This window comes from Xiphophorus hellerii, chromosome 19 (assembly GCF_003331165.1).
Source record: "Xiphophorus hellerii strain 12219 chromosome 19, Xiphophorus_hellerii-4.1, whole genome shotgun sequence".
Taxonomy (NCBI): domain Eukaryota; kingdom Metazoa; phylum Chordata; class Actinopteri; order Cyprinodontiformes; family Poeciliidae; genus Xiphophorus; species Xiphophorus hellerii.
Genome location: NC_045690.1, coordinates 12169761 through 12186116, shown reverse-complemented (window position 1 = coordinate 12186116; position 16356 = coordinate 12169761). Strand labels below are relative to the sequence as shown.

Here is a 16356-nt window from a genome sequence, read left to right as displayed (position 1 = left end):
AGAATCACAAAAGACCAAAGTATGAAGTCCCTCCAGGACGGCACTGATTGTCTCCTCCCGCCTTGTGGGAAATGAAGTGGATTATTATGGTGTGTTCTGCTATGACAACAGAGAAAAACAGACTGAGGAAATGCAATCAGAGCTCATCAGCCGCCTCTCTCACACCTTTATTTACCCCAACCCCAAAGAGATGATAGGAATTAGCATAATGATTTCTAACCCAGATAAAAAGAGGAATTTCTAATTATTTGTAACATCCTGGGACCCTCCTCCTGATCTGTCCAATAATGTTAACATAATTGCATAAGTTGTCAAAGGGTGTTGAAGGGCTAGCAGAGGAACGCTGGTGGAATATTACACAATTTCCTTACAGAAATGTAGAGTAAGGGTCAGAGGAACTGATAGATGTTGGGATGCAGTCCAAATGTGTGTTTGAGAATCAAAGTACAACTCCAGTTTAAAAATTACAAAAGTAAAGTTTATAAAAATGTCAATGTCAGAAGCTTTAAAGCTTAAAAGACCACTTAGGACAAGAAAATGATTCAAATTCCTATTCTTGAAGCAACTATTACACTGAAACCCACTATTGAAAGCCCCAGAATACAATAAAATGTAGGGAGACGCACAGAGATGGAGTCACTGCCTTACATATCCTGCCCTTTCTGTTACTAATGCTAGAGCAGGGCAGGCTCTTTTATTGTGGAGCAATGAAACTCTTTCTCAAGATGCTGCAACTGAATAATGCATAAGGACTCTTGGCGGCACACTATGTAAATAGTCAACAATAGCAACAGTGGTAACAACAGGTTTGGGTCTGCAGGAGTATTATGTAAAGTGGTCAGGGGCAGTGTGTCTGGCTCTCTAGCCTGCTATTGAGGCAGAAGCAGAGCCTATGTGAGCACAAGGCGGGGGGAGGAAGTATGACCCACGCTGGGACCTGGAGGGGACATGTACAGAATTAATGAGGCCAATTTAGTGTAGAACCGGGGCAGCATCTACTGAACGGTCCTTAAGGACCATTGTAGTTTTACCCCTCTCCCTACCCATGCGCTTTAGCTCCTCCTCTCCTTGTCCTTTGGTCGTCAGTCCTGGAAGGTATTCACTAAAAAACAAAACCACCTGAGCTGCCTGGCCACTAGGTAGGAGGTGATATGATATCCCCTAATGATAATCTTGAGTAAAAATACCAGTTATAGACTATTAGACAAAAATCTACAACAAAACGATAGTACCTGATCAAAATACCTTTCTTTAAAACATTAAATCAACTTTTCCTACTGCTGCCAAATGAACAAAAATGTTATAAATTTTTCTGTATTTGTTTATTAGTGTTTTGAGCTACATACTTGGTCTTCTCCACACATACAGATTAAAGAACTACTAAATTTAAACATATTTTTCAAATGATTAGTGGAGAATTTAAAATATTTGTGTTGCTCTTCTCCATACAGAGTAACACAACAACAAGAAGCTGGTGGTTTAATCAGGCTATTGGCTTAGGTAGCCAGACTCCTGTCAGTAATAGTTTCTGTAGTTGTCTGATGTTGAATCGCAATCAGTTTATAGAAAGGTGAATAATTCTTTGGGTCGTAAACTTATCTAACAGACAAAACATTTTTGCTAATTTAAGAAATTTAAATAGACTCAGAATCAACCTGTACAACACTTTAATAGTGAGTATTAAATGTCTACATTTTCACTGTTTTATTAGCCTAATGATTTCCCATTTCAAACCAGGGCTCAGTCTGACTAGCTATTAGCCTTAACTTTTATGGAAACTCAATGCAACATAAAATACAGTATGTCTACCTTCACAGATTCTCACTTGAAAATATCAAAAATACACAAACGTCACGTCACTCTCATACGTGTCACCCTTTACAGCTGGTGCTCCTTTCTGTCACATGTTATCTATGCCACACATGTGTACTACTGCTACTGAAGTATTGCAGTAACTCCTCAATCCTAACATTACATAATCTCATGTAAGTGCAATAGCTTCCCTGATCCTTTCACCTCAGAATGCTTGATGCTTAAAACTTAAAACCAAAAGTGAAACTAATGGCATGACCTGCTTTCTGATTAATTGGGCTAATCCTTATCTGACCACTTGAGGGCATTGCTAAAACATTGAAACATTATATCCTTCAATATGGAAATTGCAACAAAATAGTAAGTTACCCTCTACTGATGGAGTTTAATATTCTGAATTCTACACCCTTCAAATTCACACACATTATTCAAACCAGAAACACATGAACAGCGAAACACATTCTTCGTGGACATTGTAGGACTTAATGCACCATCAAATATGATACATGTCCACATGTTTAGACTTGCTCAATGCATTTTCCAGTAGGCCAGCACACATGGTAAGATCAGAAACTTTACTTTCCACATCTTTGGTTGTAGCTTTTTTTGGTAAATTTATTACAGTGTATAACAAAATGTGGGGGAGGAGAAGCACTGAGCTGCGGTTCATACAGCTGAAGAAAATTCTCGTTGCTCTGGCAATTTCTCAGGCATCTCAATAAGAGTTTTAAGCATACAATTATGATTTTTTTTTTTTAAATAGCTTATTTGAACTTTTTAAAGTTTTTGCATACTTTTGATACCAGTAACTATTTAGATATGACATCGATAGTTTCATTATTGGCAACCACTATAAATTAATTGTATTATTTCAAAAATATATTTTACATAATGTAAAATATATGTGATGTAATATTTTACCACATTTGATAATGTTTTGATACTAACTTGCTCCTTTTTATGCTTTCCAGGTAACATAGAATACAGCTGTCCTGCCACAAACGAATGTGAGATCACAAAACGGCGACGCAAATCATGTCAGGCTTGTCGCTTCATGAAATGCCTCAAAGTGGGGATGCTCAAAGAAGGTAAGAAGAGTAAGAACATTTTTTATTAATTTTACACACATCTATTCAAAACATCTCTTAACATCGCACCCCTCACATTCAGGATAATTGCTTTGTTACGTCCCTGATTGCTGCAGCAATCAGCCCACTGAGTTTCTCTTGTTCTCCACAACACAGCCCTTTGTCCTGCCTCTACCTACACAGCAGTAAATAATGTGCAGTTGAGCTGGGGACAGAAATATGCTGAATAGGTTGCTCCTGCCGTCTGAGTAACAGAAATGTAACAGTATTCCACTTGGAAAGGCTCACGCCGGGTCCCTCAGCACACGCTCGCCACAGTCTCAGCTCTCCCCTGCATATTGATCCACTAAATGTTTTCCGAACATCTCAGCTCTCTTCCTGTGGATTTTTTTTTAAGTCATGCCACCGGGGAATTCAGTGACAATTAAACATGCTCCAGATGGATTTGTCTGGCCACGGTTTCTCTCCCACTAAATATCACCACTAGCCGAACCCTCCTGAGACCTTCAGCCTTGGCTGCTATTTTAGGGGAGGAACCTCTGCTTTCATCGCATTACACATCCTCACCTGCCTGACTTCTTTATTCATTCTCACTGCTTTGTTGGAAGGGAAAATAATACTTCTGAATGAGGTAAAAATACATTAATGTCGATCGTGATTGAAAGTATTATCATTTGAATTCATTTTACATTTTTAAATTATTTGTTTGATGTATTCATTTTTCATGGCAGAAAGATAACAATGGAAACAACTTCAATTAATTTTCAAATATTTACATCCTTACTAATATTTGGTAAAAATAAAAAAAATCCCTTGGAAAACTGCAGTGAAACCAAGTTTCTGGCTTCAGTCTGACTGGAAATTTATGACTAAACCTTAGAGTTTAACTTTTAAATGTAGTCCATATTTATCCGTGGATATAAGTGGATACAAGTAACAGTATAAATTAGTTAGATCTTTCCCAGAGCAAAGTAAAATTTTTGCCTGACTTATTTTTTTCCAAAACTAGTTTGGATGCCATCTTTTTGCAACACCACATTGTATCCTAATTTCTCATAGGATTACAATTGTTACCATCAGAATAAATGAAACTTATTAACACAGTCTGTCTAGAAAAGTCTAGAAACCCCTCAAGACTGAAGCATTTGGCAATAAAATGTAAACTACTGGAATGACAGTCCAGCCAGTTTTACAACAACAGGAAGTAACAGGGTGTTGAACAAAAAAAACTGAGCCTTACTCTAAAAACACTTTCAGGCTAGACTAAAATTTGAAGGTGAAAGATTGAGCTGTTTGGCTTGCCAAGAGTGGAAGTGACAGCAGCATGATGTGGGTTTGTTTTGCTCTTATTGGTACTGATACTTTGCACAACGTCTATGGAATAATAAGAGTCAATGCAGTCGACCATCCCCTGTTCTATATGCTACACTTTTTATTAATGTATACATCTTTGTGTTTAAACTGGAACCAAAGTAGAATATTAATTGAATTGTATGCATTAATTAAATTTTATTTTGTTTATATGGTTCTATTGAATTGACTATATATTTTGTGTACAAATTAGATCTGTTTGTCTTTAGATGGCATCTGCTGTGAATTTGTGCTTTATGAATAAACTCTGTTGAAATGGAACAAACACCACCTGAAAATCAACAGCTAGGCAGCTTTAAACTAGGACACAGTTAGATGTTTCAGCAGGTTTTATGATTTGTGGTTGTAATGAAGTTAAATGCAGAGGAATCTGTGATCAAAAATTGAGCGCTTTGGTATAAAACATAACTTACAAAAAGGATGCAGGTGGAGCACAGCGAGCAGAGGCTGGTTTTTAGAAGGACAGTTGAACCAGATGAACTAATCGGAAGAAATGTAGTAAAGCTGTAGCTGGGAGAAAGCTGAGACAGAGAGAGACGAATTAATACAGAATGAGCCGAACACTCAAAGCATCGTCAAACCAAAATGTTAAAGGCCTAACAATAATCTAAGGAAATAAATTAAAGTGTAAAAGGAACAGAGCACAAGAATAAATGAAGAAAATAAACAGAAAGGAATGAACTTATATTTTAACACCATTAGAACAATAATGAACACAGAGAACTAAACAGAATATGGCAGGACCTAAAGTACAAAATAAACTTTAGTGATCCCAAACTTAGAACAAGAGATAAAGCAGGTTAATATTATTGTCTTTGGCAGGTCAGAAAATTTGTGGACTAACTTTAAAAGCCTGTTCTACATGCACCTCAGAGATTAAGAATAAAAGAATTGAAGCATCCAGCTAACAATATGCCAGAAGCCTGTTGATGGTTACAAAGACTGCATGGTTTCTTTCGGCCAAATGTTAGTGGGCGTATATTTATACGTTTAAAAATGTGTGAAAAGTCTCTTCAGATTCAAACTTGTTTTTAAAATTATTTGAATGTGTTTTATCATCAGTCCACTCTGCAAAAAATGTTCAAATGCATAATTAAATCCCAAACGTAATATGACATTCATAGTGATGGTTAACTTCTAATTGTAACTGTAAATGTTCATTAGCATGACATCTGACAGTTTCTCTACATTATTATGAATTATAATAAAGCAGAAATACATCTTTTGCTTTATTTATATTACTCTAAAATTGTACTAATGTATATGTAATGTATATTCATTTCCCCTTCATTTGCATTTAATCAATTAATATTTATTATTCAAATAAGGGCAATGCACATGGAGATTAGATGTAGCAACTTTCTTTGGATTCGTTGTAATGATGCAAAATACCAATATCTTTTTGGACTTTTGTTAAGCAAGAAATCACATTTTAAAAAATATTGCACTTTCAGTCTATGGTTCTTATTTTATCAAAGGCAGGAATTATGTACTAATAAACACTGTATTTATTCACATGTCTAAATAAATGTGATTTTACCAAGCCAAAGTTGCAAAAATATTGACCTCAGCCTATTTTTCCCAGTGAAGATTGCATGATATGGTAGAAGACTATTTGACAAATATTTTACCTCCCTGCACATACAATTACAATTGATAATTTTTTTGTGATATTTGCTAAATGGTATTAAGTTATGAATTTTTTTTTTTTTTTTTTACAATTGCTCGTTGTCTTGTATCACCCAACACCCAGATTAAAACTTATACTTTTAAATTATCTGCTAAACTCTTAAGTCAGAAGTCCCCTATTTCCTTCCTCCCATTATTCTGCCGTTGGACAGCAGGATTTATAGATGCATATATATTCAGTCAGCGGCCGGATCCAGAGTTGTGGCCCGTATGGATCTGCTGCACAGTAACAGAATCTCCTGGACTGCATGCGGCCAGATAAAGCCTCAGTGCCAGAAAGACAGAGTAATCGCATTACTATCTGATGAAAAATTTATGCCAATATATCATTCTGGAGAATAAGAGACTACAAAAATATGTGGCTGTGGCTATAAATGAATGACCAGTGTCAGGTCAAAGTAAAAAGAGTGTAAAACTCAAATATTCACGCTCTGACTAAGCCCTGGGTTTTAATGCAGTCTTCTGTGAATTCAGCATATTACCAGAATGAGAACAACTCTCCTCTTTTGCATAGTCTTCCTCATCACAAAGCCACAGCTATTGTCAGGATGTGATTGAAGATTAACGGTGCAGTTATCTCATAATTTATTGATTTTCAGCCAGTATTATTGAAAACATTTCCAATGACTTATGGATAGAGGTGCAGTAACTCTTTTTCTTAAGATCCATTTAAGACTTTAATAGAAACTGAAGGGAAAGAAAAACACACAGCCTGTGTCCGCTGTAAGCTCTCTGAAGCCGTGGGCTCAACAACGCAGCCGGACTCATCATGTGGAGATGACCACTGTTCATGTGACTGAGGATGCCACTTACTTTAATTACTGAAGAAAGGTCACATTGTGTCACCATGGAAAATATCACCTAAATAAATCTTAATAAACTATTCATCCATTTTAAAATAGCAAAGAAGTTTTCAGACAGTAACATAAAGGAAATTTCTCATGTTACATTTACAGTAGCTGAAGCTATTTTAAATGTTTATCATCTGAAAGTGTAGCACGATAAATATGGGGAAAGTAGTCTGCTAAAGATCAAGAGCAAGATTACAGGAATTACAAGAGCCCTGCCTGGACCCCATGTTTAGTTGCTGCACTTTCCTTTGACTGTATAAAGGAGGAAGTGATCGATACAAGAATCAAATGTCAGGGGCAACAGGTTTTTTTGCTCTGATCAATGGAAACGGATCAGAGCTTAGAGCAAGAGAGAAGACAAGATAGTATTGAGAGATTACATTGACATCATTTGGTGGCAGTTGCTCTCTTCTTTTCCTTTCGCTGTCTCACTTACACATGGAGGATCTGCGACATGCAGACCAAACTCTGTCCTTATGTAACAATTGCTGAAGCACTTCAGTCCTCTAACTGCTATCCTGTTTTATTGTCTCCAAGTGGACGTTTTGTATGGCTTGGAAAATGCCATGCTTTGAAAAGTCTTAATACTCTTGACCTTTTTCACATTTTGACATGTTACTATCTCAAACTTTAATGGATTCTTTGGGGTTTTTTAAGGGTAGACCCTAAGTGGAAGATAAGTGAAAGAAAAAGTCTTTCACTTTTCTCCCATCTGAGCTGAGACCTCTGTAGCTCCTCCAGAGTTTCCAAGAGCCCCCTCTTTACATCCTAAAGAGCAATTCCCTTCATCAAAAGCTACAGCAGAGTGCAAAAGATGTCTCTATGTGCCATTATAGGACAATGAATTGATCAGGGCTCTGCTAGTGTTGTTGCATTAGATTTTTATTAGGATATTTGGATGCACTAATGTTTTCTAACAAACTTAGATTCATGCTGAGATTAAACAACACAGCTGGACTCTAATTACTGACTTATTCTGTGTAAATATGGGAATGCAATGGGATGATTTGGATTATCCTTTGAACAATGATGGTGATCTTGAAAGACAGGACATTTCTTGTTGCTTAGTTGCAAACAAAGTCACACTAATTATATTGGAAAGTTATATAATATTCAAGGGTGAATGAGGGTAAGACAAGAAAAAAAAAGTTTTACCTCTTATTTGAGAACTGAATTTCAATTTAAGTGACAGTTACTCTGAAATTATCCACGTTAGCTGAGGTAGGTATTGTGGCTAACCTGCAAATGGACTATCTGGCGATGATGTCAGTATGTCATCCTCTGGGGGTCATCAGATGAGGAGGGGGCAATGTGTGACAATTTTCCGCTACCCTCGTTCATCACCACTCCTGATTAAAAATGCTGTGACACACTTGCAAGCATTCAAAGCTGGCAACAGGGGCCCTTTGAAATAGTGCTGACGGCAGTTTAGCGTGGCAGCTTCCTTGAAAGGCAAGGTTCACCATGCCTTGCCATGTGGCCTTCTGATTTTCCCAGCTAAAATAGGGTCTGTCTAAGCCCCCCTTGGCATTGCCAACCATCCCAGACATCCTGACACTTTCCCCAATGGAGAGATGCTCCGAACAGGTGAGGGACTCAAAATAAGGGCCTGTACCATAGCTTGCCACACAAAGTGAGTGAAGACAGGCCCTTTTGTAGGAGTGTGCTTGAAGGGGGATTATTATTGTTTTTGGAGGGAAAGAAGAGCCCTAGGTCAGCTGGCCCCGGCCCCCACCTCGAGGCTTGCGTTAATCCGTGTGCGAATGCCAGCCGCCTTGGCCAAAAGCCCCCTCCACAAGCAGCTTTCTTTGAAGAGATGATACCCGAGCTCACCCGCTGCGACTCTCACTGCACTGTACAGTGAACCATAAAACAGTAAGAAGACTTTTGCACATTTATACCTCAATTGTTGCTTACCCATGGAGGAAGCACAACAGACCTAACAGTCAGACTCCTCAAAATCCCTCAAAAATCCACCCTATAGTCTCCAAGGGAATGAATATAAATGTAACAAAACACCTCTGATCACTTGGTCTTCCTCTCTGCTAATATCTGGACAGTAAAATGAGACAGGTTAGAGCCGAGCTTTAATTCCTGTCACCATTTGTTAATTATGGCCTGGACTGTTGTAATTAAAAGAGGCACCCATCCACCCTCCATCGCCGGCTGACACAGCCGCACAGCTCAACTGGCAGAGAGAAACACTGAGATCCGAAGCGCAGTCACCTGGCAGGAGCCCGTCTCTGCAGGAGAGCTGAAAGAAACTGTAGAAAGTGGTGAAATCACGTTGGACAATGACAGGAGTTTCCGTGGCTCAAATAAAAACTACCTGAGCTACAAATGGACTCTAATAAAAAAGGCCACTGCATACTTGTTTATATGTTGGGAAAAAAGAAAATTTTCATGTCTACTTGGTGTGTGGCGTGTGGGGGTGTGTGTGGGGGTGGGTGTGTGTGTGTGTGTGAAGGCGGCTTCCCCTATTCTTACTGGGAAGGATGGATGTCTGTTGGGAAATTGGGGTAATTAGGTTAGTAGGTTGTCACTGTCAGGAAATTGAAAGACAGTCCTAATCAGATTTGTGTTTCTAGGGAATCAAATAATTGATATAAGAAAATGAAATATACAGTTACACTGCATTGAAAAAGTATTCATACCCCTTGTAACACATAGTTGTTAATTTGAATCAAAGTGATGCATGGTATTTAAAAGAAAAAGCTGAAAGGTTTAGGGTGACCGAAGAGGAAGGAGCACAGGAGACGGGTCAGGGAGAAAGTTATGGAGAAGACATTAGATCGGAAAAATTATGCAAAGCTTTGCGCATCTCACTGAGCACATTTCAGTCCATTAACGTAACTACAGACCGACCAAGACTGACAGGAGGGTGATGTGATCCACAGATCTAGTGTTTACAGCAAGGTGAAAAGAAGGGAGACAATGTTGGGGAAAAAACCCCCCAAAAAAGAACATTACAAATCTCATTTTTCATAAGCCATGTAGAGAGCACAGTAAACATGTAGAAGAAGATGCTCTGGTGAAATGAGACCTGCACTGCATGCAGGATTCCAAAATACTAGCCTGCAACTCAACGAGAGGACAAAAACCAACATTACACGTCACCCTGAAAACAGTATCCGACCAGTAACTGGAGGTGGTGGCAACATCATGCTGTGCTGTGGGGATATTTTTCTACAGTCAGGATAGAAAATCTGGTCTGAACCGATGAGAGGATGGCTGTCTTGAATACAAGAAGAAAAACTTATAGAGGCCTTTAGAGATGGAAACAGAAGTTCACTCTTCAATTGAAAGATTATATTCAATAAAATATGTTGAAGTTTGTGGTTTTAATGTTACAAACTGTGGAGAATTTCCAGAGGTGCAAATACTCTATCAAGACATATTACATTGTAATACATTCTAATGCCACCGACCTGCATTTATTAGCAGAGGGTCATGTCACAGAAGAGGTACAAATCTAGATATTTTGCATAAACCAGTTGTTGAGTTCCTTTTTGCTAAATGAAGGCCATCACTTCCGTCCTGCTCATCTGATTTTTCTCCTTCCCTCCCGTTCACTGAGCGACCTCCAGTCGTTTGTGCATGGGGCACATCCAAACTCATCCTCTCCAAGAGCACTTGCTGATGGGTAAATTCTATTAGGCTCATTTGCAGTGGCCACACAGTGTCCGGATTTGACACCGTCCTCCCTGTTATAAAGTGATGAAATCATCAAGGAAGTGCTCTGGCTGCGGGCGTTCTTCACTCAGAGGACGCAGAAGCTGACAAATTAACTCCTCCTCCACCGCGAGCATTTCATTGAGCCTTTTCCCATCCATCCTCTAATATTAAATTTGTTTGAGGGGGGTTACATTATGTATACAGATTGAAAGGATTCTCCCTCTTGACAGGATTAAGATTTAGGTTTTACAGTAGAGATGACACACAAGTATGAAGATGCAGGATATAAATGCTTGAATGCAATTGCATTAAATAACCAAATTCCTGCTCAGGGATATCAAAAGAAAAGGAACGGCGTCTATGAAATATGTTAACAATGTTGAAAATTAATAGAATAGAAAAGACATCCGAATAGAAACATTCTTATCAAATAATGAGATAATAAATAACTTATGTTATGATGAGGCTGGCTTGACATTTACAGTATCAGTGTGCAACCTGGCCCCCTAGGTGTGGCTGGGGGTGATAAGGCCCCAGTGCTGCTCCAGTGAAAGAGGGGTGAAATAGGGGTCTTTTATGGGAAAGCAATACCCAGTTATCTATCTGTGGTATGACAGCGGGAGCTTTGTACACTATGTGTGTGGCTGCGTCTTTGCTCGGAGCTCGGGCTTGCAGTTTTTGTTTTGTGGATGTGGAGGAGAGCACACCTGAGCTCACAGATGCGAGCAAAGAGGCAGGTAGCTGGCAGCTAATTAGTATGCAGCATGCCTCACCCCAAAAGCTAAATAATTAGAGGGCCAGTCTGTGAGATCATTGACCCTGCATTAAATATTCATATGTTTAGACCTGCTCTGGGCTCAGCTGTGTCACAGTAGACCAGCCAGGCATGGGCCACATATGGGAAGGCAGCAAGGCCTCTGACACATCCGTACAGACACACACTCACGCGTACTCATTCAGGAATTCATTTCAACACACATATGCCACCATGCAATCCTTTTTGATTACTTATGCTCAAGCAAGAGACAAACTATGTTTCATACAGATGATCTAAGGAGTGTAATATTTGATTTAAAATAGCAACCAGAACTTTTTACTGATTTTTTTTTCATTTTGTTGACCTACTTAATGTCTGTGTGTGCAGTGTGTAGGAAACAGATTCATACCCCTTGAAATTTTCCATCTTTACATTAAACAACCTTCAATGTATTTTGTTGTGAAAAACTGACAAAGCAGCTAAAGATCTGAAATGGAAAATATTTGTATATCACACATATCCCAGGCAGTATTGTGCAAGATGGTTGAAGCTAAAAAAAAAAGTGCAAGGAACCTTGAAAAAAACCTGTCAGAGGCTGGTAAAAGACTTGAGATGGAGTTTCACCTTTCAGCTGGACAGTAACCTTTGACACATGGCCGCTCTCTGGGTGAAAATATCCATATGTTAAAAGGGACCAGTCAAAGTCAACTGCCATGTTTAGTGTCCTTCACAGATGCTCCAAATCCAGTCCAACTGTGTGGCTTTGTGATGAAAAATGGGTAAAGATGTCAGCATCCTGGTCTGCAAAGCTGGAGATATACTCTAACAGACTTGCATGACTCACAAGGGATGAATACAAATGAACACCACACTTATTTAAAACCATAAATAGGTTTCTTTCAACTCTACAATTATCCTCAAGAAAAAAAATATTCTACAAAATATATTACCCTCTGTCTAAGCAATGTGAAAATAAGGTTGAACAGTGAAAGTTGGGTAAACAGCTACATAAACACATCTACTGATGCTTAACTTTCTTGAAGGATGGTTAGGGGTGAACAGATCGGTCAAACCTTACTATCTTAAAAAATACCAATTTTCAAAATACTTTTCAAGTTAAATTTATTAAAGGACTGACCAACCTCAGAGTCAAAACATGTCGAGTTTGTAGAGTTGTGTTTGTTTATCATAGAAAATCCCAATAAAATACACTGAAGTCTGTAATTGTAACATGACACAATGTGAAACAGTTCAAGGAGTAGGATTACATTTGCAAGACAATATATTTGACATTCTTTAAATTTTGTCTGCTAAGCAAAATACACACTTTTCATCTGGTGTCTGTCTGTTTTCTCTTTCCCAGGGGTTCGTTTGGACCGTGTGCGAGGGGGCAGACAGAAGTACAAGCGGAGGCTGGACACAGAAAACAACCCATACCTGGGCTTGACACTCCCCCCTCCTACTAAAAAGCCTCGTGAGTACTACTCAATCACTAACCCATCGACTCGCTCCTCCGTCGCCCCTCAGCCAGCCAGTCAGCTTTCAGGTAAAGCCAGGCCAGATGCTCTTGTGTCACTCCCATGTTTGGACAGTTGAGAGATCATTGGTCAGAAATGTAGGCCATGTATTGTACCAGCCAAAGCTGAATTATGTTAAGTCTCTGAGCAGGTGACCTCTATTATACAACTGAATGCTGGAGGACGCATTTTCAGTCGCAGTTTCTCTTTTATTTCCCACAAACATTCAATTAAAGAAGCACCACCATTTCTCTGAGTTTATCATATTGTCACAATGATCAATACTGAACATCTTTGTGGTCCTTTGAGCTTTTCCAACCTCTGACCTCTTCTTTTTGTCAACATCCTACTGCCCCCTCTTCTATTTTCAGTCACAAAGATAGTGTCTCACCTGTTGGTGGCCGAGCCAGAAAAGATCTACGCCATGCCTGACCCGACCATGCCAGAGAGTGACATCAAGGCTCTCACCACGCTTTGTGACCTGGCTGACCGCGAGCTCGTGGTCATCATTGGCTGGGCCAAACACATCCCAGGTAGAAAAGCATTCCCTCTTGCTGTGTCGTATTCTTTCTAATTTCTTTCTCTCTCTCATGTTTTACCCTGAATTTAACTCTATTATTTTTATTCTCTTTTGCTCTGGAAAGATTGATTCTTATCTGACAGACTGTTGTAATTTGGCAACTATAATCACAAAGCATGTGGGATTCCTTAAAGCTTTTATCTTGAGTCACTCCTATTTATAGAGAAGCTATTGCCTTTGTTTCCAAAATTGCAGTATTAGAGATCGTCCCCCAATTACACAGAATGACAGTGAAAACTATAGAAGATGATTTGTTAAATTTTGTTTTCAATTTATTTTTCAGTGTTTTTCTTTTCTCTTTTTAAGGAATGTTTTTTTGCTGCTATTATTTTTTTTAACATATATTTTATTATTAATCTAATATACCTCAGCTTCATGGTTTTATTTTCCTATAAAGAAATTTAATACACTATCTGACGAGTGGTGCTATACCAATAAACTTGCTTTGCATAAAAAAGTAAGCATGTCATAAAATAATGAGAGCAGCCCACTTAGCCTTCTAGTGTCTATTGGACTAAAAAGGTCAACACTTAGCAAAGTTTTGCAAGAAACACATCTTGAATTAATGCATCTAAAATCCCTTCACTGAATGAAGAAGGAGAAACGGGGAGATTTAAAGCAAAGTTTGGGACCTGCCCAAACAAATAAGACATCATATCACACTTGAATGCACCGAAGAGCAGCACACACACACATCTCCTGAATTATTGATAGGCATAATCATGTTTCTTCCGTGCCCCATAGACATCGTGATAGACGAGGTGTTAGGTTATAAGAGGCTGTTGAATTAAGGATACACCATTGAGAATACACCGCCTCACGTCAGCAGAGATTTTGCTTCCTTCAAGAGTTTTTCCTCTGATTTTGACAGAGAACATGTTGTTTAGTCGCTCTTTTTTTGCAACCCAGGCAGATTCTGCTTGATCTTGCGCTTGACCCCCATAACTCTACAGCATTACGATGCTGTAAGCGCGAAAGAGTAACAGACTAAATGACAGTGTCCCTCAGCGGCAACTCCATAACCTCCTTCTCTCATCAGCATAACGTGAACAGGGACACAGCTGTCAGTGTGCGGGAAAGCTCAAGCAGCTGCGTGCTTTTATTTTATGTCTGTCAGTTATTGAGATCATTTAAATTCAAGTTAAGTAAATTGAGAGAATTTATTTCAATCAAACCAGCTGGAAATAAAGCTGACCCTTTTTTTTTATATAGTGCTGAAAAGGTATTAGAGCACTTCTCAGAAGGAAGGGTATTAATCAGGTACAGATCTGATAGTAAGGAGATTAGAGGTGGATATGCTCCCAGGCCCTGGCCTCAGCTCCGGTCCCTTACACGTCTAAACTGTTTGGATCACTCCACACATGGCCATGCATGGTCAGCAGCCTGAGAGTTTAACCAAGGAGCTTACTCAGGACTGGATCACAGCTGACCCGATAACACACTCCCATCGATGTGACCCAAAAATTACGCCAGCACCGCAGACATTCTGAAAAATCCCATGATACTGGACTGTGGTGGGCTGGAAGCAGAACACACTGCCTTTGTTAGGGAGTAAAGAGAGTGAGGAAACCTTAAATAAACTTACGCGTTTGGATTTGTTTTACAATTTATTATTTTTGCTCTAAATATTTCACATTTACCTGCTTACACTTATCTTACATGCTGTAGTGCACTTAATAGACAGTGCAGAGATTCATAGTGTTTCTGTGATTTGACTAACAATAATAATTTCAACCCATCGCTTTGAGCCCATGGCTCTGTTCCTAAATTAGCACAGGTATCTCCCACTTAAAGGCTGCACTGAATAATCTGCACTACCTGTGAGATGATAGCCTATAAGCAGATTATTTTGATCTCCTTCATTGTAAACACATACAGCCTCTCACTAATACCTTTGTTTCGTAATATTTCATTGTTGAATCAAATAGTTTTTTTATATTAGGTAACCATTTAGGCAAGAAAAAAAAAACTGCCTCTATTAAGTGCTTGGTTTGCATCTGTCCCTGAGGTGGCGTTTGTATTAGGACAGTGGGTGTCCTCTGGCCATGAAATGGCTGCATAATTGAGTTGTACATGGCTGAACCTGATCAGAGACGGTTCACTGGTTGAGCGAGACTCCATGTGCTAACACTCCATGCACCGGCGGTACCCCGGGGCAGCCTACCACGCTCATCTCCTGCTATATTTCTCCTCCTCCACTACAGGACCAGGCAGGAAAAAAGTGCTGATTGTATTCTGATAGATTTTTGTGGCCTTCGGCGATGGAATTAAAAAGATTAACAGTTCATAATGAAGTAGAACACACTTATTAGGCCACTTACAGATGGGCCAATAACTAAAGTTCAAATTCAACAGTTTAAATGTCAGAAAAATTGGCACTTAGCATCTCCCAGTTGATTTTTAATTTCGTCTATTAACAGAGAACATTGTAAAATGTGTTTGAAAAGCGGCATAAAGTGGAGAAGAATGGCCCAATTGCACATTAATGGGAGGGCAAGTGGAGGATAACAATCTGAATTAGTCATATAGATATAGTCCAATGTCTGCTTTCCTTCTGAGCTATAAAAATGATTACGCATCCAGAGCCTTACAAAAGTATTCATACCCCTTTAATTTGTCACTTTACAAACAACTTTAATGTAATGTTTTGTAAGATAGACAACAACAAAATAGCTCAAATTTTGAACAAAACTGCATTCAGCAAAGTGTGGCATACATTCATATTCAGTCCACCTGAGTTAGGTTTGAACCTTGTTTTGTTTCAGTTCTGACTGGAAATGTTTTGGTGTATGTCTCCACGAGCTTTGCATGTTAAAAGATTCTTTTCCTGCAAAATAGTTCAAACTCTGTTGAATTACTTTAGGAAAATGCCAAGTCTTTTCACAGATTTTAAATTAAATTTAGATCTGGACTTTGACTAGTGCATACTAACAACATTCATATGATTTGATCAAATCTTTTACATTGTTGGTGTGCCTACAGAGGGACATTTCCTTCAGGAACGTGAACCCCATTC

At 38.9% G+C, this 16356-nt stretch overlaps 1 protein-coding gene across 3 annotated transcripts in view; it reads left to right on the top strand.

Annotated features, from left to right (window-relative positions):
- The window catches only part of esrrb (estrogen-related receptor beta), a 56362-nt gene that overhangs the window by 23599 nt on the left and 16407 nt on the right, over window positions 1-16356 (top strand). For 2 of the 3 annotated variants that reach the window (XM_032548009.1, XM_032548007.1), the window contains 3 exons: window positions 2784-2909; window positions 12607-12717; window positions 13132-13293. In XM_032548009.1, the coding sequence (XP_032403900.1) occupies window positions 2784-2909; window positions 12607-12717; window positions 13132-13293 (399 nt within the window). The remainder of the gene's footprint in view (window positions 1-2783; window positions 2910-12606; window positions 12718-13131; window positions 13294-16356) is intronic. The other variant, XM_032548008.1, reaches the window with a different exon arrangement.